General features: G+C 42.6%; 1 protein-coding gene across 1 annotated transcript in view; it reads right to left on the bottom strand.

Annotated features, from left to right (window-relative positions):
• Positions 1 to 11,801, bottom strand: part of LOC137563701 (uncharacterized) — a 103,184-nt gene extending 91,383 nt beyond the window's left edge. The window contains exons 1-4 of the mRNA XM_068276504.1: positions 11,766 to 11,801; positions 11,285 to 11,508; positions 8,671 to 8,805; positions 8,516 to 8,578 (exon numbers count right to left, since the gene is read on the bottom strand). Of these exons, the coding sequence (XP_068132605.1) occupies positions 8,516 to 8,578; positions 8,671 to 8,805; positions 11,285 to 11,503 (417 nt within the window). The 5' untranslated portion in view covers positions 11,504 to 11,508; positions 11,766 to 11,801. The remainder of the gene's footprint in view (positions 1 to 8,515; positions 8,579 to 8,670; positions 8,806 to 11,284; positions 11,509 to 11,765) is intronic.
• Positions 11,802 to 27,698: the final 15,897 nt, after the last annotated feature.

Below are 27,698 nucleotides of genomic sequence, written 5' to 3'. Positions count from 1 at the left end.
CCTGCCTGTGTCAGCCGCCCTCCGTTTCCATCCTCTTCCCACACACTTCACACTCTTCACACACACACACACACGCTGCACATAGTTACCAGAGTAACGTGGCTGCATGAGATGTCACGTGCATGTGAGAGTAAGAGCACAGAGACAACAGTGGACACCGATAGGTGAAGTATTCATGCACTGGGGAGACACATTTTACATTAGGGCACAGTGCTGGAGGTGGTGTCACTAGGCCGATACCTTAAATATTTCATGTTGAGGTCAATCGGGAATCGGCCTGCGGTTTATGGCGGCCACAGGTCTCTCTCTGAACAGTTCCGACCAGAGGAAGATCTGTCTCTTGATCGATCGACCACCAAAATCGCTAGATGTATGGGCACCTTCATTCTAATAAATTCCCAAATACGATATATGTACTGTTACCTTGTGATTGTAAGCAAACAATGAGTAACGAGGAGAACGAGTGTAGGATGTCCACTATCCCTTATTGAATTTAGTTTTGGTCAGATCATGATATAGTTATTTTGAGCAAGAAAAGCTATTTCGGTTTATTTTGCATTCTTGTGTTTGGTGTACATTATACAGGGAATAACGGAAACAGAGAGATGCATAACTGGAAAACGGTCCATAAACTTCAAAATATAATGAAAGAAGGAGTACTCTACAATCTCATCAGTATTTCTTGTGGCTTGGACTTTTGCGGTCATGTTATGATTCTGGGCCTGTTTAAAGGGAGATACCTGTATATACAGTATACTCAAGTATTTGGTTCGTTGATTGTATGAGTAATCGTCATTAACGAACAAACTGTATACACGTACTGTTCCAGCATAGTGAATCAGAAAATATTTAAGGGAAAATTATGTAATTTTTTTTCAAGTTGCTATAAAAATGGCTTAGGATGTGGTGGTCAGGCTTCCCATTAGTTTGGAGCTTGTTTTGAACACGGAACATCATGGGGCAAGGAAAGGAAAGAAAGATCTGGAGAGGTCAGAAGATGGCTTCAATTAATTATTATTATTATTATTATTATTATTATTATTATTATTATTATTATTATTATTATTATTATTATTATGTACAGTATTTATATAGCGTCTTGTCACTTAAAGCGGAATATAACCCTGCATTTCAACTTTGCTCTAAAACATTATTTACAGCATATTATATGCAAAAAGCATTTTTTTTTACTAGACCAGCATTGGAAGGGTTAAACACAGAGGTTTTAAGTTCCGTGCAGACGTTCAGATAGTTACATTCTATTTAGTTAGATGTATCTATTGATAAACAGTTACACACTCTTTGGCTGTCCTCCAAGCTCCTTCTCAGTGAGAGAGATGAGTCACAATAAACACTTAAAAGATACATATTTGTAAACAAAAAGTATCTAACTGAAGTTCGGATGCGTCTGCAGAAATCTCTAGGGACTTTAAAGCCCTGTGTAACCCTTCCAATGCTGGTCTAGTAAAAAAAAAAATGCTGATTGCATATAATATACTGTAAATAATGTTTTAGAGCAAAGTTGAAATGCAGGGTTATATTCCGCTTTAACTGTCTCTCAGAGGGGCTTACAATCTAATACCTTCCATAGTCATATGTCTATGTATGTATCATAGTCTAGGGCCAATTTATGTATGTGTCTGGGGGAAGCCATTTAACTTATCTGTATGTTTTTTGGATGTGAGAGGAAACTGGAGTACCCAGAGGAAACCCATGCAGACAAGGGGAGAACATACAAACTCCTTGCAGATAGTGCCCTGGCTGGGATTTAAACCAGAGACCCAGCGCTGCAAGGCAAGAGTGCTAACAACCCACCGTACTGTCCCATATCAACAATGTAAGATACTCCAAGCAAGAATTAAAAGACCAGGGTGTATCATTTAGATCTGTTAGAGGATGAAAATGACACTTATGGGTTCCTGGACAGAAAAATTCCAAAGGTAACATTAACACACTGGAAGACGACAGAGGCCCAAATAAACGTGTTTTTAAAGCCAGTGTGTTTTAGGTAAAGAGTACAATCTTTGGTGTGGGTGATTTTTATTTCTTCACTTGGGGAGGGTGAGTACATAAGGTCTTGTAAAGACCCCTCTACCACTGACCAGTGACTTATGTGGGGGCTATGTGGCATGCACAGAGCACATAAGCTACCCTCCCACCAGCTCTCTTTGCTCCAAAACACATATACCTAGGTACAATACTGTTTAACTGATATAGAAGAACCAAAACTGTATTGTAAATACAAATGTAAAAAATAGAAAATTCCTCATTACCAAATATGTGTGAAGGGTTCATCAAAAATTCAGTACTTCGGAGAGCTCCCACTGTGCAGTAACTGGGCTTATAAATTCAGACTGCCCTATCAGATTACTAGCAGTACACATCTTTTATTATGGCTGCTCACAAGTGGGATAATTATCACTTAAATTTTTTAATTGCATGCCCATTAAAGAGCATTGCCATGCGCTAATTAAATGTGCAGGGCATTGCTTTCTTTTGAAAAGTTAATGATGTAAATTCGACTTTGGAAATAACACATTTATTTAGTTTCCCAGCTCTTTTTAAAACTAATCACTTTTTACTTTCTCGCATATAAGGAATTAATGCCTTCTACCCGCCATACTTTCTGTGTAACCTTTTTAGCCTGCAATTATTAAGGCAGATATTTTTTCCTGATCTTTTTTTTATCAGTTCTGTTAGGGAAAAGCAAATAAGAGTGTTTATTAACAATTAGATAGGAATAAAGCTGCTTGACTAATGTTGGACGAGGCGGCTGATAATGACCGCCTCAGCCTCCTGACCAGAGACTGCTTCACGACAAGCTATTTGCCCAGCAGATCAACTTGGTGGCAGCCAACTTCTCCTTCTCCCGTTGTGTGACTTCACGCACACACCGTTCCATTGTCCCTCTGCCCCCCTCGCATAGCATCAGGACGCATTGTCCGCTACACAGCTGACATGCATCTGTACAGGACAGCCAAGCAATGGCACCCAAGGGGATCGGGTCCTGATCCCTTACGGGTGACATCAGTTGTTAGTTTTGTATGCTCCTTAATGCCTGGTGCACACCATGCAATTTCCATAAAGATAGACGTGTCGAAAATAATCGATTTGATCCATCAATCTGACGGGGAAGTTACGAGAAAGATATTTTGAGGATTACAATTTGACAGTTTATCAGCAATCAGTCTTTCTTCAAGAATGAAAGAGATGGGCCCATATGCAAATAACTTTTTTTTCCTGACTTTTCTCCTAGGACAGTGATGGCTAACCTTTCAGAGGCCGAGTGCCCAAACTGCGACCTAACACCGACTTATTTACCTCCGAGTGCCAATGGGGGGCGGGGATGCGGCGTGAACTATGGGCGTGGCCATGATATTGTATGGGCGGAGCTAACGTAATGATGTAACAGCGAGGCATAAGAAAGCAGTGTTTCCGCCATGATGTGGTGAAACGAGGATTCGCATCATGGGTGTGCAGAAACTGTATGATGCTATTTATACCCGCCGTAACCACCAAAGCAGCAAATATAGCCAACTATGACCATTAAGGGCTCATTCACCCTATGTGCTGCGCTGTCAGTTTTGACGCAACGCACATAATGTAAGATTCATATGGTAACATGAAAGTCAATAGACTTCCATGTTACCATTCACACTACAGGTGTACATTCCCATGCGTTACGTTGTAACGCATCTGGGAACATTTTAACGCATAAGTTTCCCCGATGGGTACAGCTGCCGACGTCCACGCTTTAGCGCACCACAACATGCATTCCGTGCGATCCCTGTGCGTTGGCAGCGCATGCATGAAATCGCATTCGTGCATACGTTCTGTACTGTGAATGAGCCCTTAATAATAAATGCAGCAACAGTTACCCCAGACACCAGAAAATAAACGCAATGTGTGCAACATTTCAGCAGAAAATCTTGCAATGTGGGCCACATTTCACCAGAAAACAAACGCAGTGGGCCACATTTCACCAGAAAACAAACGCAGTGGGCCACATTTCACCAGAAAACAAACGCAGCGGGCAGCATTTCACCAGAAAATAAACACAGTGGGCCACATTTCCCCAGAAAACAAACGCAACGGGCAGCATTTCCCCAGAAAACAAACGCAGCGGGCAGCATTTCAACAGAAAACAAACGCAGCGGGCAGCATTTCACCAGAAAACAAACGCAGCGGACAGCATTTCACCAGAAAACAAACGCAGCGGGCAGCATTTCACCAGAAAATAAACGCAGTGGGCCACATTTCACCAGAAAATAAACGCAGTGGGCCACATTTCACCAGAAAATAAACGCAGCAGGCAGCATTTCACCAGAAAACAGACGTAGTGGACCACATTTCACCAGAAAAGAAACGCAGTGGGCAGCATTTCACCAGAAAATAAACGCAGTGGGCCACAATTCACCAGAAAACAAACGCAGTGGGCAGCATTTCACCAGAAAACAAACGCAGTGGGCCACATTTCACCAGAAAACAAACACAACGGCAGCATTTCTCCAGAAAATAAACGCAGTGGGCCACATTTCACCAGAAAACAAACGCAACGGGCAGCATTTCCCCAGAAAACAAACGCAGCGGGCCACATTTCACCAGAAAACAAACGCAGCGGGCAGCATTTCACCAGAAAATAAACGCAGTGGGCCAGATTTCAAGAGAAAATAAACGCAGTGGGCCACATTTCACCAGAAAACAAACGCAGCGGGCAGCATTTCACCAGAAAACAAATGCAGTGGGCCACATTTCACCAGAAAACAAACGCAGCGGGCAGCATTTCACCAGAAAATAAACGCAGTGGGCCACATTTCACCATAAAACAAACGCAGCGGGCAGCATTTCACCAGAAAACAAACGCAGCGGACAGCATTTCACCAGAAAATAAACGCAGTGGGCCACATTTCACCAGAAAATAAACGCAGCAGGCAGCATTTCACCAGAAAACAGACGTAGTGGGCCACATTTCACCAGAAAATAAACGCAGTGGGCAGCATTTCACCAGAAAATAAACGCAGTGGGCCACAATTCACCAGAAAACAAACGCAGCGGGCAGCATTTCACCAGAAAACAAACGCAGTGGGACACATTTCACCAGAAAACAAACGCAGCGGGCAGCATTTCACCAGAAAACAAACGCAGCGGGCCGCATTTCACCAGAAAATAAACGCAGTGGGCCACATTTCACCAGAAAACAAACACAACGGGCAGCATTTCTCCAGAAAATAAACGCAGTGGGCCACATTTCACTAGAAAACAAACGCAACGGACAGCATTTCCCCAGAAAACAAACGCAGCGGGCAGCATTTCACCGGAAAATAAACGCAGCAGGCAGCATTTCACCAGAAAACAGACGTAGTGGGCCACATTTCACCAGAAAATAAACGCAGTGAGCCACATTTCACCAGAAAATAAACGCAGTGGGCCACAATTCACCAGAAAACAAACGCAGCGGGCAGCATTTCACCAGAAAACAAACACAGCGGGCAGCATTTCACCAGAAAACAAACGCAGTGGGCCACAATTCACCAGAAAACAAACACAGTGGGCCACAATTCACCAGAAAACAAATGCAGTGGGCAGCATTTCACCAGAAAACAGACGCAGTGGGCTACATTTCACCAGAAAATAAACGCAGTGGGCCACATTTCACCAGAAAACAAACGCAGTGGGCCACATTTCACCAGAAAACAAACGCAGCGGGCAGCATTTCACCAGAAGACAAACGCAGCGGGCAGCATTTCACCAGAAAACAAACGCAGTGGGCCACAATTCACCAGAAAACAAACGCAGTGGGCCACAATTCACCAGAAAACAAACGCAGTGGGCAGCATTTCACCAGAAAACAAACGCAGCAGGCAGCATTTCACCAGAAAACAAACGCAGCGGGCAGCATTTCACCAGAAAACAAACGCAGTGGGCCACAATTCACCAGAAAACAAACACAGTGGGCCACAATTCACCAGAAAACAAACGCAGTGGGCAGCATTTCACCAGAAAACAGACGCAGTGGGCCACATTTCACCAGAAAACAAACGCAGTGGGCCACATTTCACCAGAAAATAAACGCAGTGGGCCACATTTCACCAGAAAACAAACGCAGTGGGCCACATTTCACCAGAAAACAAACGCAGCGGGCAGCATTTCACCAGAAGACAAACGTAGCGGGCAGCATTTCACCAGAAAACAGACGTAGTGGGCCACATTTCACCAGAAAATAAACGCAGTGGGCAGCATTTCACCAGAAAATAAACGCAGTGGGCCACAATTCACCAGAAAACAAACGCAGCGGGCAGCATTTCACCAGAAAACAAACGCAGTGGGACACATTTCACCAGAAAACAAACGCAGCGGGCAGCATTTCACCAGAAAACAAACGCAGCGGGCCGCATTTCACCAGAAAATAAACGCAGTGGGCCACATTTCACCAGAAAACAAACACAACGGGCAGCATTTCTCCAGAAAATAAACGCAGTGGGCCACATTTCACTAGAAAACAAACGCAACGGACAGCATTTCCCCAGAAAACAAACGCAGCGGGCAGCATTTCACCGGAAAATAAACGCAGCAGGCAGCATTTCACCAGAAAACAGACGTAGTGGGCCACATTTCACCAGAAAATAAACGCAGTGAGCCACATTTCACCAGAAAATAAACGCAGTGGGCCACAATTCACCAGAAAACAAACGCAGCGGGCAGCATTTCACCAGAAAACAAACGCAGTGGGCCACAATTCACCAGAAAACAAACGCAGTGGGCCACAATTCACCAGAAAACAAATGCAGTGGGCAGCATTTCACCAGAAAACAAACGCAGTGGGCTACATTTCACCAGAAAATAAACGCAGTGGGCCACATTTCACCAGAAAACAAACGCAGTGGGCCACATTTCACCAGAAAACAAACGCAGCGGGCAGCATTTCACCAGAAGACAAACGCAGCGGGCAGCATTTCACCAGAAAACAAACGCAGTGGGCCACAATTCACCAGAAAACAAACGCAGTGGGCCACAATTCACCAGAAAACAAACGCAGTGGGCAGCATTTCACCAGAAAACAAACGCAGCAGGCAGCATTTCACCAGAAAATAAACGCAGCGGGCAGCATTTCACCAGAAAACAAACGCAGTGGGCCACAATTCACCAGAAAACAAACACAGTGGGCCACAATTCACCAGAAAACAAACGCAGTGGGCAGCATTTCACCAGAAAACAGACGCAGTGGGCCACATTTCACCAGAAAACAAACGCAGTGGGCCACATTTCACCAGAAAATAAACGCAGTGGGCCACATTTCACCAGAAAACAAACGCAGTGGGCCACATTTCACCAGAAAACAAACGCAGCGGGCAGCATTTCACCAGAAGACAAACGTAGCGGGCAGCATTTTACCAGAAAACAAACGCAGTGGGCCACAATTCACCAGAAAACAAACGCAGTGGGCCACAATTCACCAGAAAACAAACGCAGCGGGCAGCATTTCACCAGAAAACAAACGCAGTGGGCCACAATTCACCAGAAAACAAACACAGTGGGCCATAATTCACCAGAAAACAAACGCAGTGGGCAGCATTTCACAGTAAATAAACACAATGTGGGAAACATAGCATTTAGCAGAAAATAACACAGTGGGCCGCATTTCACCTGCAAAAAAAGTAATGTACTCACCTGACAGAAGTCTTCTCTCTCTGCTGGGCTCTGGCGCGCATCTCCCCCGGACGTTCCTTCTGCAGCTGAGTCTCCTGCGCTGCCGCTGACAGGCAGAGTGCAGGGCTACGGGAAGATGGCGCCCGAAGCCCTGTACTGGAGACAAATAGTCTCCAGTACAGGGCTTCGGCGGCCATCTTGCCGTAGCCCTGGTCTGCCTCCCGGGAGACTGCGGGGCTGCGGGCTATGAACTGTCATGGCGGCGTTCAATAGACGCTGCGGCCAGTTCATAAGCAGCGGTGGCGTGCCAGCAAATTAGGCTACGTGTGCCGGGCCTGGCACGCGTGCCATAGGTTCGCCACCGCTGTCCTAGGAGATACATTTTTGTCCTCTATTTAATATAACTTTTCTGCACTCTGCAATTGAAAAAGTATCAAAAAGTAGATGGAAAAGTACCATCAAAATTATTTTGAGAATTTTCTTGCCTGTTGATGGCTTAAAAGACAATTTATTGACAAGTTTGAAAATTTCCCCCAGGAGAAAACTCAGGAGAAAAGGTTAATTGCATATGGGCCATGGAATCAATGGAGGAGTGTAGCGATACTAAACTAAAATGTCCAAGAAGACAAGGTTTTATCCTTAAAATTGAGACAACAAGCAGAAAAGCTTTGGTCCCTTGATAAGGGGGTTGTCGGTGTTTATCATGAGACTTTACAATAGGGCACTATAGTCATTATTTCAATTTTTAAAACTGGATGTAGAAACTATCTAGGAAAATATGACAAAACTAACAATTACAGCCAATGGTAGCATTGAAGCAAACACCTACATAGAAATAGGTAAAACCATAATGATATAGAAATGTTACCTCATGGAGAGTATGGATGAATTTCCCTTGGCTGTAGAGTTCTTCAGGGAAGGGAACAATTCCCTACATTTTGAAAAAAAAGAACGTATTATTGTTATACTCAAAATAAAAATATGTACATAGAGAAAATGAATGGATACTCATAGAGTATTCACCTGTTCATCATCAAAGTACATCCTGATGCCATTCTGCGTAAAACATGTGTAGAGCGTTCCATTCTTGTGCTGAAAACTTTCAAAGGTTAGGGACACATCTTCTGTTTCCAGACCCCCATTTATGGTATGCTCATTCTTCTCACAGAGGAAAGATAAGTAAATGTCAATGATGTATCATGTACTGTATATATCCTGATGAATATCCTTTTAATATTTACAAGTTGATACAAGAATACTCAATACATACAATGAAGCATATTTATACAACTCTAGAAAGACTTGGGCACCAATGGATAGCAATTTTTCATCAGTTTTCTTTTTATATCTATAAATGTATAGTTTAACATATAAAGATTGTAAACATTTTCAGGACTTTGATTATTTAAATCCACTTCTAATCTAGAGGTTGGTACACCCCATGTACCACAGTAATTGTAATATTTAACTTCAATATGCTGTATCAATGACAAATTTATTGATAAATATTGCAAAGAAAAGGTTTCTAAAGAGTATAGTTATTTGGGGCAAAGTTAATGCGGATTGATAACCCAATCAATTTAACAAGAACTAAGAAAATATGTATTAGACATTCTTGTACTCTTATTTTCCAGTTCCCCTTGAAGCTTAAGCTTTTGCTCAGTGGAGTTTAAAACTTATTTCAGTTTGAAGAGTTGGATTGGCAGCTGGCACATACAGTGGGCAGTGTGTGGGTTTGTAAATCTCAAGATGTGTGCCATGTATTATGATGTGCAAGAGCATATGCATGCATACACCAATTGGTGCACAAAGGCTTATCTAAACTTGGTGATTCCCTGTGGCCAGTGCTGACGATATACCTTCATTGTCTAACTACCCAATTTGCTATTAACCCTAGCATTTTCTAATTACTTGATCTTCTGCATATCTTGCATTGCTTGCCTACCCAAGCAACTGCATACACTAGCCTATGCCACCCCATACACCACTGTCATTTTATGTATCTATTCAAACCATCAGGGTTTTACTGTCAGCTAACCTCATCACTCTTAACTTCCCAGGCCTGTGACCGTAAATACAACCAAATTATGTGCACTTCTGTGGCAGCCTATATAACTGGAACTCGGTACAAGCAAGTGGTATTTCTTTCACACTCTGTTTCTCCCAGCCGGAATAGACTGAAAGACAGTCCACTACTTCAACCACTACCTTCTTTGAGATAATGTCCAGCTTATATGATGTCCTACAGCAAACTGTCACTATTGTGTCAATGTTACCTAGTCTTTAGTACAGGCATTGCAAAGTCGAAGAAACAACTCTGCTTTAAAATACAATTTTGTTGTCAAAAGCACTGAATGATAGAACAAGCTAGGAATCCCAAAAACCCTGCTTTGTGGAGACCACAATTGCCACCCAGTAACATATCACCTTGCAATGTAGAGCACACACACTTTATATACACATAGCCAATGGATCTTTTAAAAGTTATTTTTGGAAACCATTCCATTTCCACATATACTATGTTCAGCCATCAGGAACTATCAAGACTGGGCATTGTTTCTTCTCCTCTGTACCCAATCATCCGGGGTTTATTCTGATTCAAGACTCTTAACATAACTATCAACTGGACCACTGATGAAATTAACATGTCAACTGTTAATTGCCAGCAAAACTGCATTGCCACAGAAGACACCACCCAGAAGTTCCTGAACTTATCACTTGCTTATTTTTATTTTATATAGAGCTTACAGATTCATTGCTCTCTGTATCAGTCCTATGACTTCCTGATGGAACTAATGCTTGGGGAGGAGGTCCTGTTTGATAGCCTTTCCCTTTATTCAAACCAGACATTATGTATATTACAGAGGACTCAATAAAATGGCTATTAAATATTACTATGCTTTACAGTTGGTCCTGGATTTTTTTTTTAGATATTACGTGATACCAATATTTTGTTTCCCATGTTAGTCCTACGTAGAGCCTATAATTTAATCAGCATTAGAGAGGTTTTTGATTGAAAGACTGTGTAATTAATGAATATTCTGCTTTTCCTGTGTCTGTTGAAGTTTTAGAGAAAATAAGAACAAGTTATAGCCTTTGTTTTGAATTGTGAGCTGCAAGAGATGCTGGCCTCATCACTCAGGTCTCCAATCTTCCAGGTACATATCCGAAAGGGTGAAATTAGGGGTACTATGTCCACCAAAAGTTATTATTATTGATTTATAAAGCACCAACATATCCCGTGGTGCTCAATAATTGGTGTAAGGTTTCAATGAATTCACATACCTCTGTGTAGCCAGAAAATGGTGGTCTTAATATTACCCTAAGAATCCACATTAATGTATTCTCATCTGCTTTTGAACATTTTTTTTCATTATATTGGTGTTTTTCACTATTTTTAAAGGCATAAGTGGCCTGCGGGTAGCAGGGAATAGGATATTATGAGAACACTTTCTTTTATAGCTTGGACTGTTAAATTGATTTTCTGAAAAACCACTTAAGACAAACTAGTAACACTAACATACTTGGCAAATTTGATACTGGTTGCATGTTTGAAGGCTTTGCAAATGATTCAAAAATAACCTAGCCAACGACAGATTTTAATATGCATTGATAGCATATACATTTGATAACGTACCTCCTCAGCATGGTTTTGTATTTGAATAGGTTGTGCCATCTGCTCAATGTCTTCTAAAACCTCATCATCCTCCAGTTTCAAGTGTTCAACCTGTGGTCTAATTGAAGTTGTATCAGGGAGGGTAGAGGCTGAACAATTCTCTACCACAGTGGATCTGGCCACATTATCTGTTTCATTTGGCTTTTCCACTGAATGTTTTTTTGAAGCTCCAGTACCCATTATTTCTAAAAAGCAAATAGTAAATGTTGATATGAAACCATTTCAACAATATTTTTTATTATTATTTATTTATTATTATAATTTATTATTTATTTATAATTTATTATTATTTATTATTATAATTGTTGACAAAAGTAAGTACATACAAATAGATCTGTAATTCATTACAAAGTTTATATAGAAAGGACAAATAAGAAGTACGTTTTTTTTCCTGAGTAAAATTAGCCATAAATTACTTCTCACCTATGTTGTTGTCACTTACTGTAGGTAGTAGAAATCTGACTGAAGCGACAGGTTTTGGACTAGTCCATCTCTTCTTAACCTCCTTGCCGGTTATCCCGAGCTCAGCTCGGGGTAACCTGCGCAGGAGGATATCTCAGGCCCCGCTGGGCCGATTTGCATAATTTTTTTTTTGTTACAAGCAGCTAGCACTTTGCTAGCTGCTTGTAACTTCCGATCGCCGCCGCTCGCCGCCGATCCGCCGCAATCCGCCGCGCCGAGTCGCTCCCCCCCGCCCCAGAGCCCTGCGCTGCCTGGCCAATCAGTGCCAGGCAGCGTTGAGGGGCGGATCGGGATTCCCTATGACGTCCCGACGTCCATGACGTCGGTGACGTCATCCCGCCCCGTCGCCATGGCGACCGGGGAAGCCCTGCAGGAAATCCCGTTCTCAACGGGATTCCCTGCATACTCTGATCGCCGAAGGCAATCGGAGTGGGTGGGGGGATGCCGCCGCTTAGCGGCTATCATGTAGCGAGCCCTTGGCTCGCTACATGATTTAAAAAAAAAAAAAATTAAAAAAATGTGCGCCGCTGCCTCCTTGCCGGATTTTTTAGACCGGCAAGGAGGTTAAGGGATTCTCAGCAAGGCTTTTGTTCTTTATAAAGATACTAGTAGACCCAAGCCTGTTTAAAAACGGGCTCTAGATCTTTTTCTGGCTGCCGTCGCCACTGCGCATGCGTGGGCCCGCCTCGCACGCACCCACCCATCTTGCTCGCCCGTCCGCACCTGCCCACCTTGCTCGCCCGCCTCGCTCCCTGGTCCCGTCCAGCTGTCCTTTACAGCGCACATGCACAGTAACAAAAAACCTGGGACACGGACAGCTGCTGGACGCAGTGACAGTTGGGGTTTTATTATAGAGGATTCCCTAAAAAGGTTTTAAACAATGATGCTGGCCACCCTCACTGCTCGCTACACAGTTTTTTGGCAGTTGAACAGAGCAACTGCCATTCACTAAGTGCTTTTGGAAATAAATAAATCCCTGAGAACCCCCTATGAAGAGATGGACTAGTCCAAAACCTGCAGACATCCAGCATTTAACATCAGAAGACAAATTAGGTTATTGCTGGGTGTTTGTTAATCTGGAAAATATATTGCATATGTATGGGTATTAGGTAGGACTTAATTTGCTTTATAAAGCTGCTATATTGAAATCTGCAGATATGTCTGTGAGTTTATATCTTGTCACAAACCATGACAGTATTGCTTTCCATGGGGTGTATACACTAAACTGCGTTAAGCAGAATAACATGCATAAAGTCTTGCGCACAATGAGTAGATCATAATGCATTCCATGTAATTTATTATTACTGCTCTAGTCCTCATGTGGTAAGACTTTATGCATGTCATTCTGCTTAACACAGTTTAGTGCATACATGCGTGCATACATACATAATACGGCTTAAGCTTACAGAAAAAGAAAAAAAATCAGTAGCTAGATGGGGTAAAGAAACAGTTTTCAGAATTCTTGTGAGATAATCCAATTGGTACTGGAACACCAAAGTAGAATTTAGAATTTTGTGAATTAATCTCATATATACACTACATGATGTAGTGAGCACAGCAGGAGACCTTGGCCTCAATTCACTAAGCTTATCTCCTGTCTTTAATAACTCTTCTAGAGTTGTTACCATGGTGATAAGGCATGTAGTATTCAGGAAACATTTTACCTCAGGCAAACCTAAAGTTAACTCTTCTGTCTTTAAGTTAACTCTTCAATCCTTAAAATAACTCCAGAGTTAAAGAAAGGCTGTTTATTAACTGCGTGTGAAAATAACTACAGAGGAGGTAAATTAACTACAGAGGAGGTAAAATAACTACAGAGGAGGTAAATTAACTACAGAGGAGGAAACTTAAGAAATGAAGAGATAAGATAACTCTCTCTTATGTTGAGGTAAGTTTTCTCTTGCCTTATTATCTCCAGCATGATCTTAGTGAATTGAGGCCATTGGCAGCGCTTCTAGACAGAGGCTGTACCTGAATTAACTACCTGCAAAGATGTGCAGATCTCCAGAATATGGACAAAATTACACAACTTGCATTCAAAACAGGTACAGTAAAGGAGGGCGTTAGCTTCAGTATAAATGATATGTGCACAAATTCTTCCCTACTAGACTTCTCCACGGCGATGACGGGCCCTCACAGGGAAGGCCTACTGCTAGTCTAACAATACATGATGTAATGAGACAGGGAAGCAGAGGTAGAAAAATCTGGCAAACTGTCCATACACTTTAAACCTCCAAACTCCAGTTTCCAACAAATGGACAAGGCTTTCCTGTTCAAAAAAATGATTTTGTACTTATTATTTTCTATTTAAGTGTGTGGGTGATCTGTTGCATGTGGTAAATACACCAAATTTTATGCAACAGCCACGATGAAGGGGTCATAGGGCTTTTCCAATGTTTTGCAATCAGGCATCTATTGGCAGCACAAAGTAGGGATATAAGCTTTTTTTGATATTTGTGAAGGCCGGGACAGCTAAACAAGGCAGCACCAATATCTTGACAGATCTATTTTTAAAGAAAATATTAAGCCTGTCGCTCCCCTTCATCTGGGGCATTTCTGACTGTGACTCCATCTTAAAGTGCAATCTTCCTCAGTACTGTTGTCAGAAATGATCTGTAGCCACCCAGTGCAAAAACAGCTTGACAGGTGACCACCACCAAACCAGCACAATGGTTCAGATCACATTTACACCAATTTTAATCCAATAAACATCTACATTAAAACAACAGGTAACATATACTCACATCCTGGGTCCTTGCACAAAGGACCCAGATGGATATATACACTTTCAAATAGTGTGCACATAAAGTGCTAAGTGCAACCGTCCTTGGAGAGTATTTGCCTATGTCTCCACTCGTGGAGACGTGGGCAAATACTCTCCAAGGACAATAGAAAAAGTCAAATACATACAGATAAAATGTACTTTTCTTCCAGCGTAAAATGCACTATAAATTACTTATTTCCTGTGTCACTGTCATTTACAGTAGACAGGAAGAATCTAAAGGGTTTTGGACTAGTTCATATCTACATGGAGGATTCTCATGTCTTTATATTTTACAAAACCCCTTCTTGGACTGTATCTATACAAACATTTCAGCCAGCCTCCTTACTCATTTGCAACTTTTTTGATTAACTGCTGTTTGGTAAGGGCCTGAGGCCACTAACGCAGTTGTAGCCGCTTCTGTCCGCTTTTCAGCATCTGTAACATTGATGTGTAACTGAAAAGCGGACACCACTGCGTCAGTGAGCTCAGGCCCTTAGTACCTTTATATACTAGCGTATAAGCCTAGTTTTCAGCACAAAAAAAATGTGCTGAAGAGTTACCCCCTCAGCTTATATGCAAGTCAGTGGAGCAGAACGGATGGTGGAGCAGGTTTGGTTTCTGGCAGAGGAACGTAATGATTGTGCACTAATGATCCTCTCTTGCCAGCTTGATTCCTTGGTGTACAGAGTGCGCTGCTCAAGACCACCTGTGTCCCCTGGCTTGTGGAGTGGAGTGTGCAAGCAATGTGTCAGCGGTTCAATGATTGGGGAATCTTCCTGTGTGGCAATCGCTGTGTCTCATATCTATGACACCATCTAGTGGCGCCTTGAGACACTGCTGTATCATCCTTGTGGCACATTTGGCTATGGGGAGGGGGCTTATTTGTACTGGGGGCACATCTGGCAACTGTGGATGGGGCTATACTGGAGAGGGGGCTTATACGCGAGTCAATCACTTTCCCCCCCCTGGTTTCTGAGGGGAAAGTGGGTTTTTATGTGGGTCGGCTTATATGCGAGTATATACGGTACCTGAAAATCCTCCTTGAGGAGATGGACTACTTCAAAATCTCCGATTTTCACTGTCTACTCTTAAAGAGACACTTAAGCCAGAAAAAAATGAGTTTTTTTCCGCATTCCCGACTGTAATTAGTGCTATTGCGGGTCGCAACCCGTACAAAAATACGCGTTGCCGCATTACAAATGCATAGATATGCGGCAACGCGTATTTTTTGGACGCGTTGCGGCCCGCAACAGCGCTAATTACAGTCGGGAATGCGGAAAAAGCTACGCGTGGCCAGTCCTGACGGGCCTGTTGGCAAAAACGAAACTAGCTGGCAGTGAGGGACCAGAGGATTAGTGAGTGGCTGCGAGGGCACAGGACTGCTGCAGGGGGCTGGTAGAAGCCCCAGGTGAGTAAAACTCATTTTTTTCTGACTTAAGGTTCACTTTAAGTAATTTATAGTGCATTTTAAGTTTCTGGGATAAATATACATTGAATATGTACGCATTTTAAATTTTACAATTTTTTACGATAGTGGCCCTTTAAATTTCTGTATGATGAAACAAACCACTTGCCAACAACCATAAAATGTGTCTATTGGGTATTTTGGCACCCAAACCGGGCAATATATTTATGCACTAAAACATTTAAAGACTGGAAAATTGATAGCTGATAGCGCCCTAAGTCTCCATGTCCTCATAGGTGTGTAGAAGGCTTCAATTTAACCCTACAGAAGCAGTAGGGATATCTTCAAAGCACATTATAAGGCAGACATTAGCAAACACTACAGCTTATTTACTTTAAATAAGAACAGTGTAAAGACTTATACACCTGCTAGTTAATTTTGTTAAGATGGCCGTCCAGCGCCATCTCGGTTGAGAACCTAGCATGCGTACTACTGACCCCTAATGTCATTTAGCTGGATCTCTAAAACGTAAACAACAAAAGAGACCATTACGCTCATTTTCCTGGAAGCCACTTAATAATAGCCTCCCACCTTTTTGTCCCTTTATTTCCCTCTTGACTGACAGTGCACGGTGCTCAGCTTTAGCTGAGCAGCTTGTCCATACAGCACTTACTGCCTGTAATATTGCCCTAACACTTGAGTAACAGTTGTTAAAGTGTACCAGAAATGGAGAGATGTAAAAATGTATACATACCTGAGACTTCCTCCAACCCCCTCCGGCCTGATCGCTCCCATGCCGGCGCCCTCCGCCTTCTGAATCCTTTGTAAAGGGTCCCGTAAGTATGGCCAGTTGGCACATGCGCGGGCTTCCCCTGTCTTGCTCCCGTGGCTGGGAGCGCTCTGCGCCTGCGTAGTAAGCCCCGACTGGAAAAACTCATGGTTCCCGTTAGCGAGTATCCTGAAAGCGGAGGACGGTGGAGTGGGAGTGATCAGGCCGGAGGGGGCTGGAAGAAGCCCCAGGTATGTATACATTTCTTCTATTTCCCCCCCCCCCCCCCCATCTCAGGTTCCCTTTTAAAGTTTACATCACACCAGCGTGTGAACTGGGCTTAACAGGTTATACCAGGCATGGGCAAACGTGGCCCTCCAGCTGTTGAGGAACTACAAGTCCCACAATGCATTGCATGAGTCTGACAGCCACAGTCATGACTCATAAAGGCAAATGCATTGTGGGATTTGTAGTTCCTTAACAGCTGGAGGGCCAAGTTTGTCCATGCCTGGGTTATACTGCATCCTAACAATTATTTAAAATAAAATACATTGCCATTTTTGTGAAGCTATTATTTTTTTTATTTTAAACACACATAAAAGGAAACTCCATTATTGCTGAGAAAAAGGGAATTGCTTAATTCAAACTCTATTGCAGAAAAACTTTATTTCAACTTGTTTATGTGTAAGCATGTAAAGTATATACATGTAAAACAACAAATCTGAAAACTATTTTCAACAATGGAAAAGTGTTGTGTAGTACTAATATATGTTTGAAGCAATATTAGATGAAATGGTGTTTCAATTTAACAATAAGTACACTAAGGCTGGTTTCACAGTGGGACTGTTACAGCAGCCAGTAACGCAGCCTAACTCACAGCACTGTAAAATCAATGTGCTGTTCACAGTGCACACGTTTGCACCACATAGTAACGCAGCACGTTTAAACAAAGTGCTGCATGCTGTACGTTGTGCTGGGCTTAAAGGATACCACAACTGACATGTGGCATAATGAGATAGACATGGGTATGTACAGTGCCTAGCACACAAATAACTATGCTGTGTTCCTTTTTTTCTTTCTCTGCCTGAAAGAGGTAAATATCAGGTATGTAAGTGGCTGACTCAGTCCTGACTCAGACAGGAAGTGACTACAGTGTGACCCTCACTGATAAGAATTTCCCCCTTTTTTATCTCTTTCTTGCTCTCAGAAGCCATTTTCTTCTAGGAAAGTGTTTTATAGTTGGAATTTCTTATCAGTGAAGGTCACACTGTTGTCACTTCCTGTCTGAGTCAGGACTGACACTTACAGGCACTGACAGGCACTTACATACCTGATATTTACCTCTTTCAGGCAGAGAAAGAAAAAAAGGAACACAGCATAGTTATTTGTGTGCTAGGCACTGTACATACCCATGTCTATCTCATTATGCCACATGTCAGTTGTGGTATCCTTTAAGCCACGTTAGACTGCTTGCACATGCTCAGTAATGTTGGAGGAGAAGTTCTCCCCTCCTCCTCCGCGGCCAGCCACATGGCTAATTAATATTCACTGCACTGTGGTGACTCGTGGTGGAACTGTAGTGTTGTCCGGATCATGAACGAATCCTTCATTTGATCTGGATCTTTTTTGTGAGTCGAATCATCCGGATCATCACAACGAAAGTTTTGGTTCACAGTGGATATCTGTCTGGAAGAAACAGGAACATACAGAATGTACAGTGCAGGGAAAGTCCTGTCCTGCTAGTCATTTTACCCAGTCTGCTTCCCTAGTAAAATGATTCAAATGATTCCGTTCAAAGATCCGGATCTTTTCAATGATCCGATTCAAATGATCCGAATCCTTAAAAAGATCCAGACTTCCTATCACTAACCTGCTGCTTTGAGAGCTGCATAACGCAGCTCAATCTGCCGTCCAATTTCAACACCACCATGCGTTGCGTTAGGGGCACGTTATGTGACCATAACGTCCCCTAAAATGCAACGTCTTGGTGTGAAAGTAGCCTAAAGGTGGAATTGTCGCCTGTTGAGGATCGGGTTCTGATTCCCTTGGGCAACATCGCCGGGCCAGCCAGTACAGACGTGTCAGCTATGTAACTGATGACGCTTTCTGATGCCATCAGGGGGGTGTGAACAAATAAATTGGCAGTTGAACGGGTGAGATGATCCGCCGGGCAGATCGCTCGCGGGTTGGGGTCAGAGGCTGCCGTACCCATGCTTGATTATCATCTAAAGCGGTCATTATCGGCTGCCTCAGCTGACTTTAGTCAAGCATATATATGAGCCTTAACACCGCTGAAGGATTTTTAACTTGGACCTTCCACCAATGGGGCTACTTATTATATCAGAAAAATAATGCATACGAGATAAGGGCTCCGCCTTGGGAGACCAGAGTTCAAATCCTGGCTAGGGTCAGTACCTATTCAGTAAGAAGTCCCGGGGCAAGACTTCCTAACACTGCAGGGTGGCCCTTGAGCGCATCCCTGTGGTTGCAACTCTTGAGCAATTTGAGTCCAACAGGAGAAAAGCGCTATACAAATGTTAGGATTATTTTAATTATATTTTGATAGATAGATAGATAGATAGATAGATAGATAGATGCACTCATAATGGCTACTTCAAGGGGATAGGTTGGGGAATTCCGGTCTCAAAAACATGTACAAAGTGTCCTCAAGAGATGCTAATATTTTGGCATTGACTGAAACATCAATGGAGAGTAATCGATGGAGAGTAATCGAATAGGACTTCAAAAATAGTTTTCAAATTTGCTTATATGCAGGAATAATTTTTATGAGGCTAAACCATTGGGGTCTGTAGCAACTACTTATACAGTACAATGCCTTTTCACCCATACAATACATATAGAGCCTGATTGTAATTTACACATTCATTGGTGCCAATGGCAAGCAATAAATTGGCATGTTTTTATTTCTTTATCATGTATTTTATACATCTTTCCCACAGTGTTCAGTGCGTTTTTTATTTTCAGTACCTGTACATTGTGAACAAATGCGAAATAATCTACATTCTTATACCATATACTAGGGGTAAGTAAAATTCCCATTCTTTGCATTGAAAAACATTTTGTGAAAATCACTGCTCCAAATGGTTAGTCAAATAGGACCTTTACCTCTTTGTGACACTGTGTCTGAGCTGGAATCTTGCACGGTGTACATTTCTATTTCAAAAGTAGCTGACAGAAACTCTAATAAAAATAATGATGTTTGGATTTCTTATGTACAGTATTACTATGGGTGTCGGTGGGATCCTTTTCTGATATAGGATCAAACAATAACAACATTGGAGATGATGTTTCCTATGTATCTATTTATAGGTGAAAATCTAAGATGGTTAATGAGGTGCAAATAACCCCAGCTTCCATTCAAGCTTTCTGTCAATTTTAACCAGTCCAATCCAAGCATGATACTACTTGTCTGAAATCTAAATGCAACCCAAGCCTCTCATTGACCAAATTAGGAGACGTTAGAAATTACATCACTGATTAAAGGACCACTATCACAAAAAAAATTAAAATATAAAATACCTGTAAACATATACAAATAAGTAGTACAGTATGTTTTTTTCCAGAGTAAAATGAGCCATAAATTACCTTTCTCCTATGTTGCTGTCACTTAAAGTAGGTAGTAGAAATCTGACAGAAACGACAGGTTTTGGACTAGTCTATCTCTTCATGAGGATTCTCAGAAAGGCTTTTATTCTTTATAAAAAAGGAATGAAGACCGGCACCATCCAGTAGATATAGCTCGATAAGTTTATTGTGCAGACATCATGACACAATGAACTGTTCATTGTGTCATGATGTCTGCACAATAAACTTATCGAGCTATATCTACTGGATGGTGCCGGTCTTCATTCCTTTTTGACAAGTTGGGTCCTGAGTGCTGCGGGACCTTGTGACCTGGCACATCGACTTTTAAAATTGGGGAGTGCTGTCTACTACAAAGTTTCATTTATTCTTTATAAAGACACTCCCTGAAAAGGATTTATACAATGACTAGTAGACCTAAGCCCGTTTAAATAGAGCTCTAGGTCTCTCTCTCACCGTCGCATGTCAGTGCGCATGCGTACGCTCCCGCCCGCCACGCGCAACCTGTCTGCCCCCCCAGCCCTGTCTTCCTCCTGTACCAACAGCTACAAATGCGCAGTAGCCAAAAACCATGGACACAGGGACAGGAGGATGATGCAGGGACAGTTAGGGTATTATTATATAGGATTCTGGCCAGCTTACCTGCTCACTGTACTCTTTTTTGGCAGTTGGACAGAGCAACTGCCGTTCACTAAGTACTTTTGAAAATAAACAAAACCCGGAGAATCCCCCATGAAGAGATTGTCTCATCCAAAACCTGTCGGATCTGTCAGATTTCTACTACCTACTGTTTGTGACAGCAACACAGGAGAAAAGTAATTTACAGCTCCTTTTAGGGCTCATTTCCACTATCGTGAATTCGCATGCGTTTTTCGCATGCAAATTCGCATAGTAATACAAGTGAATGGGACTGTTTCCACTTGTCAGGATTCCTTTGCGTATTTCTGTGCAGAAAAAATTTGCATGGCAGAGCCATCAGAATTCGCATACCGCATACCGCTATGCGAATCGCATACAATGTATTTAATAGGAAATTCGCATGAGGTTTGGGCATGTGAATTTTCATGCAAATTCGCATGGATCCGCATGCGAATTTTTACCGCGGCGATTCGCACCGCACAAGTGGAAATGCAGCCTTACTCTGGAAATGCAATACTTATTTGTTGCTATTTACTTGTATTTTAAATTTCACGAGTTTCGCAATAGTGTTCCTTTACCCCCTGAAGGGTCCATTCACACTGGGGCAATTAGAGGCCGTTTACCGCGGATCAACAAATCATCTGTGATCGCTAGTGATTTTAAAAGTGCTAGTGTAACTAAAAAATATATGGCAGTGATCTCACTTGCCTCATTTGCTGGTGATTTGCGGTAAACACAAATGCGGGGTATGGTGCCTTTTTTTCACGATTTTAGAGCTATTGTTAAAAAAAGCGAATCACGATCACTCAAAAATCGTAAAATGTACAATGAGAAATATGTGAAAATCGCCTCAAAAAATCTATCGATTTTGCTAGCGTTTTGCAATCCCTAGTGTGAATGGGCCCTTAGATGCACATAGCAAACATCTGTATTAATGTTCTTTTCTATACTCTGCTGATAACTGTTTTTGAAATTACTTGGACCTATCAATAGGTACATAGTTTCAGGGTCGAGATTAGTACTCATACATTTCAAAGAGGCTCATTACAGCTTCTGTCCTGATAGGGGTTAAAGGATACCCGAAGTGACATGTGACTTGATGAGATACAAAAATAACTATGCTGTGTTCCTTTTTTCTTCTCTGCCTGAAAGAGTTAAATATCAGGTACATAGTAAGTGGATGACTCAGTCCATACTCAGTCAGGAAGTGATTACAGTGTGACCCTCACGGATAAGAAATCCCCCTCTTTACCTCTCTCTTGCTCTCAGAAGCCATTTTCTGCTAGGAAAGTGTTTTATAGTTGGAATTTCTTATCAGTGAGGTCACACTGTAGTCACTTCCTGACTGAGTATGGACTGAGTCACCCACTTACATACCTGATAGTTAACTATTTCAGACAGAGAAAGAAAAAAGGAACACAGCATAGTTATTTGTGTGCTAGGCACTGTACATACACATGTTTATCTCATCATGTCACATATCACTTCGGGTATCCTTTAATGCAAATCTGTGAAGTGGTAAGTTTTCTCGAAACTAAAGGAAAAAGTCACTTTTTGAAATAAATATTATTTTCTATGAAAATATGCACCATACATTTCCAATCTGTAGGATTGTTATTGCATCTGGCTGTTCTAGATGCCTTAATGTGTCTTTCTGGTTTTATAATTGGAGTGTGCTTGAATGATTCCCTTGTCATTTTGGGAATGTTTAGATGTTCAAATTACATTCTAAAATTGAGTTTCTGTACCTACTGTATGGAAGATTAAAACAAAAGACATTGAAGATACATGGGGCTTGATTCACAAACCCGTGCTAACTGTTAGCACGGGCGTGCTAAACAGTTAGCCCGTGAAGTGCCGCTTGCAGACTTTTTGCGCGCGCAAAGTGCCACGATCGCGTGATCGCAGACATTAGCGCGCGATAACGCGAACTTCTCCATGCAAAAGTCTGGCGAGCGGCACTTCACGTGCTAACTTTAGCACGCCCGTGCTAACAGTTAGCACGGGTTTGTGAATCAAGCCCATTATGTTAAAGTGGACTTGACTGCAATTTCTAAATCAAGACAAACCATCTTCTACTTTTATATAAAGGGGAAAAAAATATAACTACTGCTTTTTGGTTTTAGTTTTATTTAGAATTACAGAGACTGGTGGAGTAAACATAACAAATTAACTGTCACAACATGTTACAGAATGCATAGTATTATATTTTTACCTTGTCTTCTTAACTCATTAAATGTCCTGAAATTGTTGGCTGTGATTTAGCAAAGACAATGGCAGAATTACACAGTGGTCTAGCAATATATTCCAGAGCATAGTAAAGAGAAAGGTGTGAAACTATAGCTATGCAGGTACTGTTTACTTTCTTTTACATGAGACTGGCCACTGTGTATTAATCCTGTCTCCAGGGCCGGCTGGTTGCCTTAGAGCTTTTGCTCCACCCATAAATAAACTGCATGAATCGCAAAGACACTGAATCTTTATGCACTTTTACATCAGAAAAATAGAATTCTACTGAAATGCTAAGGTAACTTCCGAATACTGTTACTTTATCCACACATTTACCCTGTATGTTTGTATATACATACATACAATGGAGGAAAGGTAAAGTGTGCTTCTTGCCTTCTGGGATAGGCACAGTGCAAAGCAAGTCCAGAGATTGTCCTCTGATTCACCAGCATCAGTGTTTATTTTGTACTGTACAGCCTGTGGCTATTTACACACTATTTACACTATATGCAGAAAACAATGGTAACTAAAATAAACACAAAAACCTAGAGGGTACTAACTTGTTGAGAACTCCTCTCTAGAAGGCTGATACTTGTCCCAAAGAAAAAGAATAATCTTTAGCAGCACACACTTGCAGATTTTCCCTTGTTTATCAGAGGAGCACAGAGCTTGTGCGCTGATTGATCAGGCTGATTCCAGGCTTAACTACTAATGTTGGGTACACACCATGCGTTTTCCCGCTCGATCCGTGGGTCAATCGGGATCGATTCAACTATTTCCGACATGCTGGATTTGGGCTTCGATCGTTCCTGAATCCTGCCGTCGATTTGCATGTTAAGTATGCAAAATCGACGGCAGGAACGATTGAAGCCCAAATCGAGCATGTCGCAAATAGTCGAATCGATCCCGATCAACCCGCGGATCGAGCGGGAAAACGCATGGTGTGTAACCAGCATTAGGGCCCATTCACACTGTGATGATTAGCCACAGTTTACGTTTACTGCTAATAGACAAATCGCCAGCGATCGCAAAAGCATTGGTGTAATGTTAAGTATATAGCAGTGAACTCACTGCTGTTTTCGCTGATGATTCGCGGTAAATACAAATGTGGTGCATGCAGCACTTTTTCACAATTTTTGAGCGATTGCAATGTAAAAAATATCTCTAATCATGATCGCTCAAATCACAAAAATGTTCAAAAAAAAAGTAAGCGCAAATTGCAAAATATCACCACCGAAAAACACTAGTGATAATCATTAGCATTTTGCAATCTCCAGTGTGAATGGGCCCTAGAGGTAGGCATACATTAGGCAACTTGCTGGCTGATCGGCCATCCGATTCGATTATTAGAATCGGATGAAAATCGGTGCCGCCAAGTGCGTGCTCCGACCAACAATGCGACTAATTTTCGGGCTGAAATTGGTCGCATATATCTGTAGGACATGCTGGAAGATGTCAGGCCGCCGTGGTCGGTCGGGTGCTCAGCAGTAACGGCGAGCCATGTTGGGACGAGCACTGGACGCAGTGAAATCCCCGACACTGTTGCCCTAATGTATAAATGTGTGTGCATTTATATATTACCTGTCCTGTGTTGTGGTGTCAATCCGTCTTCCGAATTCCTGCTCTTCCCTTATCCCCATACACGCCCCAGCTATATGCAGCTATGAAAGAGCGGCGGATTCAGAAGACAGATGGGCACCGCGACACAGGACAGGTAATGTATAAATGCACGCACGTTTATACATTAGGGGAACACCGGCAAGGCGGCGGAGGCGGTGGGCTCAGCCAAATCCCAAGAGATTTCATGCTGAAATTGATCAGGAATCGGCCTGCCGTGTATGGGCAGCCGACAGATCTCTCTCTAATCAGATTTGACCAGAGAGAGATTTGTCTCTCGGTCGAATCTGCCCATCATTGCTAGATGTATGGCCACCTTAAAGGAGGAGGATTAGCCATACTATGCCAGGGAAAGAAACACATATATAAGTATATAAATACTTAATCTACTTACATAACACATGTATTGTACTGTCCACGTTTTGATTTCAGTGAATTCTATATAGTAAATGAAGAGAATGCTGTTCCTGGTATTATTATTTAGTATTTATATAGCGCCGACATCTTACGCAGCGCTGTACAGTATATATATTGTCTTGTCACTAACTGTCCCTCAAAGGAGCTCACAATCTAATCCCTACCATTGCCATATGTCTATATTATGTAATGTAAGTACTGTAGTCTAGGGCCAATTTTAGGGGGAGGCAATTAACTTATCCGTATGTTTTTGGAATGTGGGAGGAAACCGGAGTGCCCCGAGGAAACCCACACAGACACGGAGAGAACATACAAACTCTTTGCAGATAGTGCCCTGGCTGGGACTCGAACCAGGGACCCAGCGCTGCAAGGCGAGAGAGCTAACCACTACGCCACCGTGCTGCCATGGTAGGAACCATGTCTTTTGCCCACAGCTGAGGCTAAATACTGAAGTAATTTCTTCCCTTAACTTTTTTTTCCTTTTCTCCTCCAATCGCTGAGTCACCTCAACCTTGCTTGTAAACACAAGTGAGCAGAGGATCATGTTTCAGCTAGGCAGGGAAATAAACGGAAGAGGAGGAATTTATTATAGATTAAAAACAACCCCCAGCATCCAACTGAATGGCAATGGCTATTAAAGGGCCAGTGCTCCTAAGGTATGTGACAACTCCAAAACATAACAGCAGAAAAAGTTTTGAATGCAGGATTAGCATCTGACCAGTTGCTGTTGAAATTTGATTTTTATGGTGCCAATCCCACTTTAAAGTACCCCTGAACTGCTTTATAATAAACATACTTTTAATGCTGATTTATTTGTGGTGCTGTCATTGCTGGGCGGGAGGAAATGTCTGTACTTCCTCCTCTCTGCCTCGTCCTTAGTCCCGCCCCCTCCACGCGCCGCTAATGGTTCCTATGTTCTGTTACAGCACACAGCTCACTGAGGAGGTGCGCTGTTTGTGGGCTTGTGGTAATTGAGGTCAGAACGATAGTGCACTAATACAGCTATAAGTACACTATCGTTCTGACCTTGGCTCTAGCACGCCAGATGGCTGGTGAGCCTAAAAACAAGCACTGAGGGCTGGTTCACACTTGGGTGCTTTTCAGCACTTTGCTGATTGCTGGTGATCAGCAAAGCGCTGCTGCTAATGTATCCCTATGGAACCATCCTCACTGCAGCGTTTGCGATTTGCAGAAATCGTGAATGCGCTACATACAGCGCTTTGGGGAATCACAATGCAAATCGTGGCAAACACAACACAAAATCAGGATTGGTGTTCTGAGTGTGAACTGGCCCAAGGGAACCCCCACATTCCAGAGGGAACCGCAGTTGTCTGTATAAAGCTGGCCATACATGCATCAATATTTTTTTGATTAATAGTAAATTCGATTAATGTTGCTATTAAATGCCCGACAAACAGACTTTCAAATGATTTTTTTTATAATCAGCTGGGGCTATTTATTAGTTTACATCCAATTACATGTAGTCTTGAGCCTTTTGAGCTGAATATTTATAATTTTTCCACAGAAAACTTTATTTTAATGCACTTATTTTGCGCTTTTTTTTTTTTAAACTATTACCGCTTTGTTACAGTTTTTCACCGACTCTACTCGCACTCTGAAATATTTTTGTGAATCTAGAAAAAATATTGTAATTACCACCAGCACAAATTTTATGAAAAATGTCTTTACCGCACATGTATTGTAAATGGAGGCCATTATATATATATAAAAACAACCTCTGACTTATTATATTGCCTACTTCTTGGATCCTACCATATTATTACTACTACCCAGTGGCGGACATACGGCCGTGCTGCCGCACGAGGGCCCCTGAAGTTCCGTTGCTTCAGGGGCCCATTAAGTATTGTTTTTTTTTTGTTTGTTTTTCTGGGGGGCCCTGACTCCTATCCTCCCTCCCTCCCTCACCTTGGGGGGGCCCCCCTCCCGGTATGCGCGGCGGGAGAGCGGCAAATACAGGAAGTCTCCGGGGCTCCAGGCAGGCGCTAGAGGCTCAGCGGCCGCTTGGTCTCCGATGTCTCCAACTCTAGATACTGCTCGCTACTAAACCAGGAAGTAGCGAGCAGTATACAGAGTTGGAGACATCGGAGACCAAGCGGCCGCTGAGCCTCTAGCGCCTGTCTGGAGCCCCGGAGTCTTCCTGTATTTGCCGCTCTCCCGACGCGCATACCGGGAGGGGGCCCCCCGAGGTGAGGGAGGGAGGATAGGAGTCGGGCCCCCCACCCAGATAGCTTCCCACCCACCCGGCTACCTACCTACCTACCCGGCTACCTAACCACCTACCCACCCGGCTACCTACCCACCCACCAGGCTTCCTACCTACCCACCCGGCTACCTACCTAACCACCCACCCGGCTACCTACCTACCTACCGGGCTAGTTACCAACCCACCCACCAGGCTACCTAACCACTCAGCTACCTACCCACCCACCTGGCTACCTACCCACCCACC

This window comes from Hyperolius riggenbachi, chromosome 3 (genome assembly GCF_040937935.1).
Source record: "Hyperolius riggenbachi isolate aHypRig1 chromosome 3, aHypRig1.pri, whole genome shotgun sequence".
NCBI classification, from domain to species: Eukaryota; Metazoa; Chordata; class Amphibia; order Anura; family Hyperoliidae; genus Hyperolius; species Hyperolius riggenbachi.
Note: the sequence above shows the minus strand (reverse complement) of the source record. Positions and strands in the feature narration are given on the sequence as shown.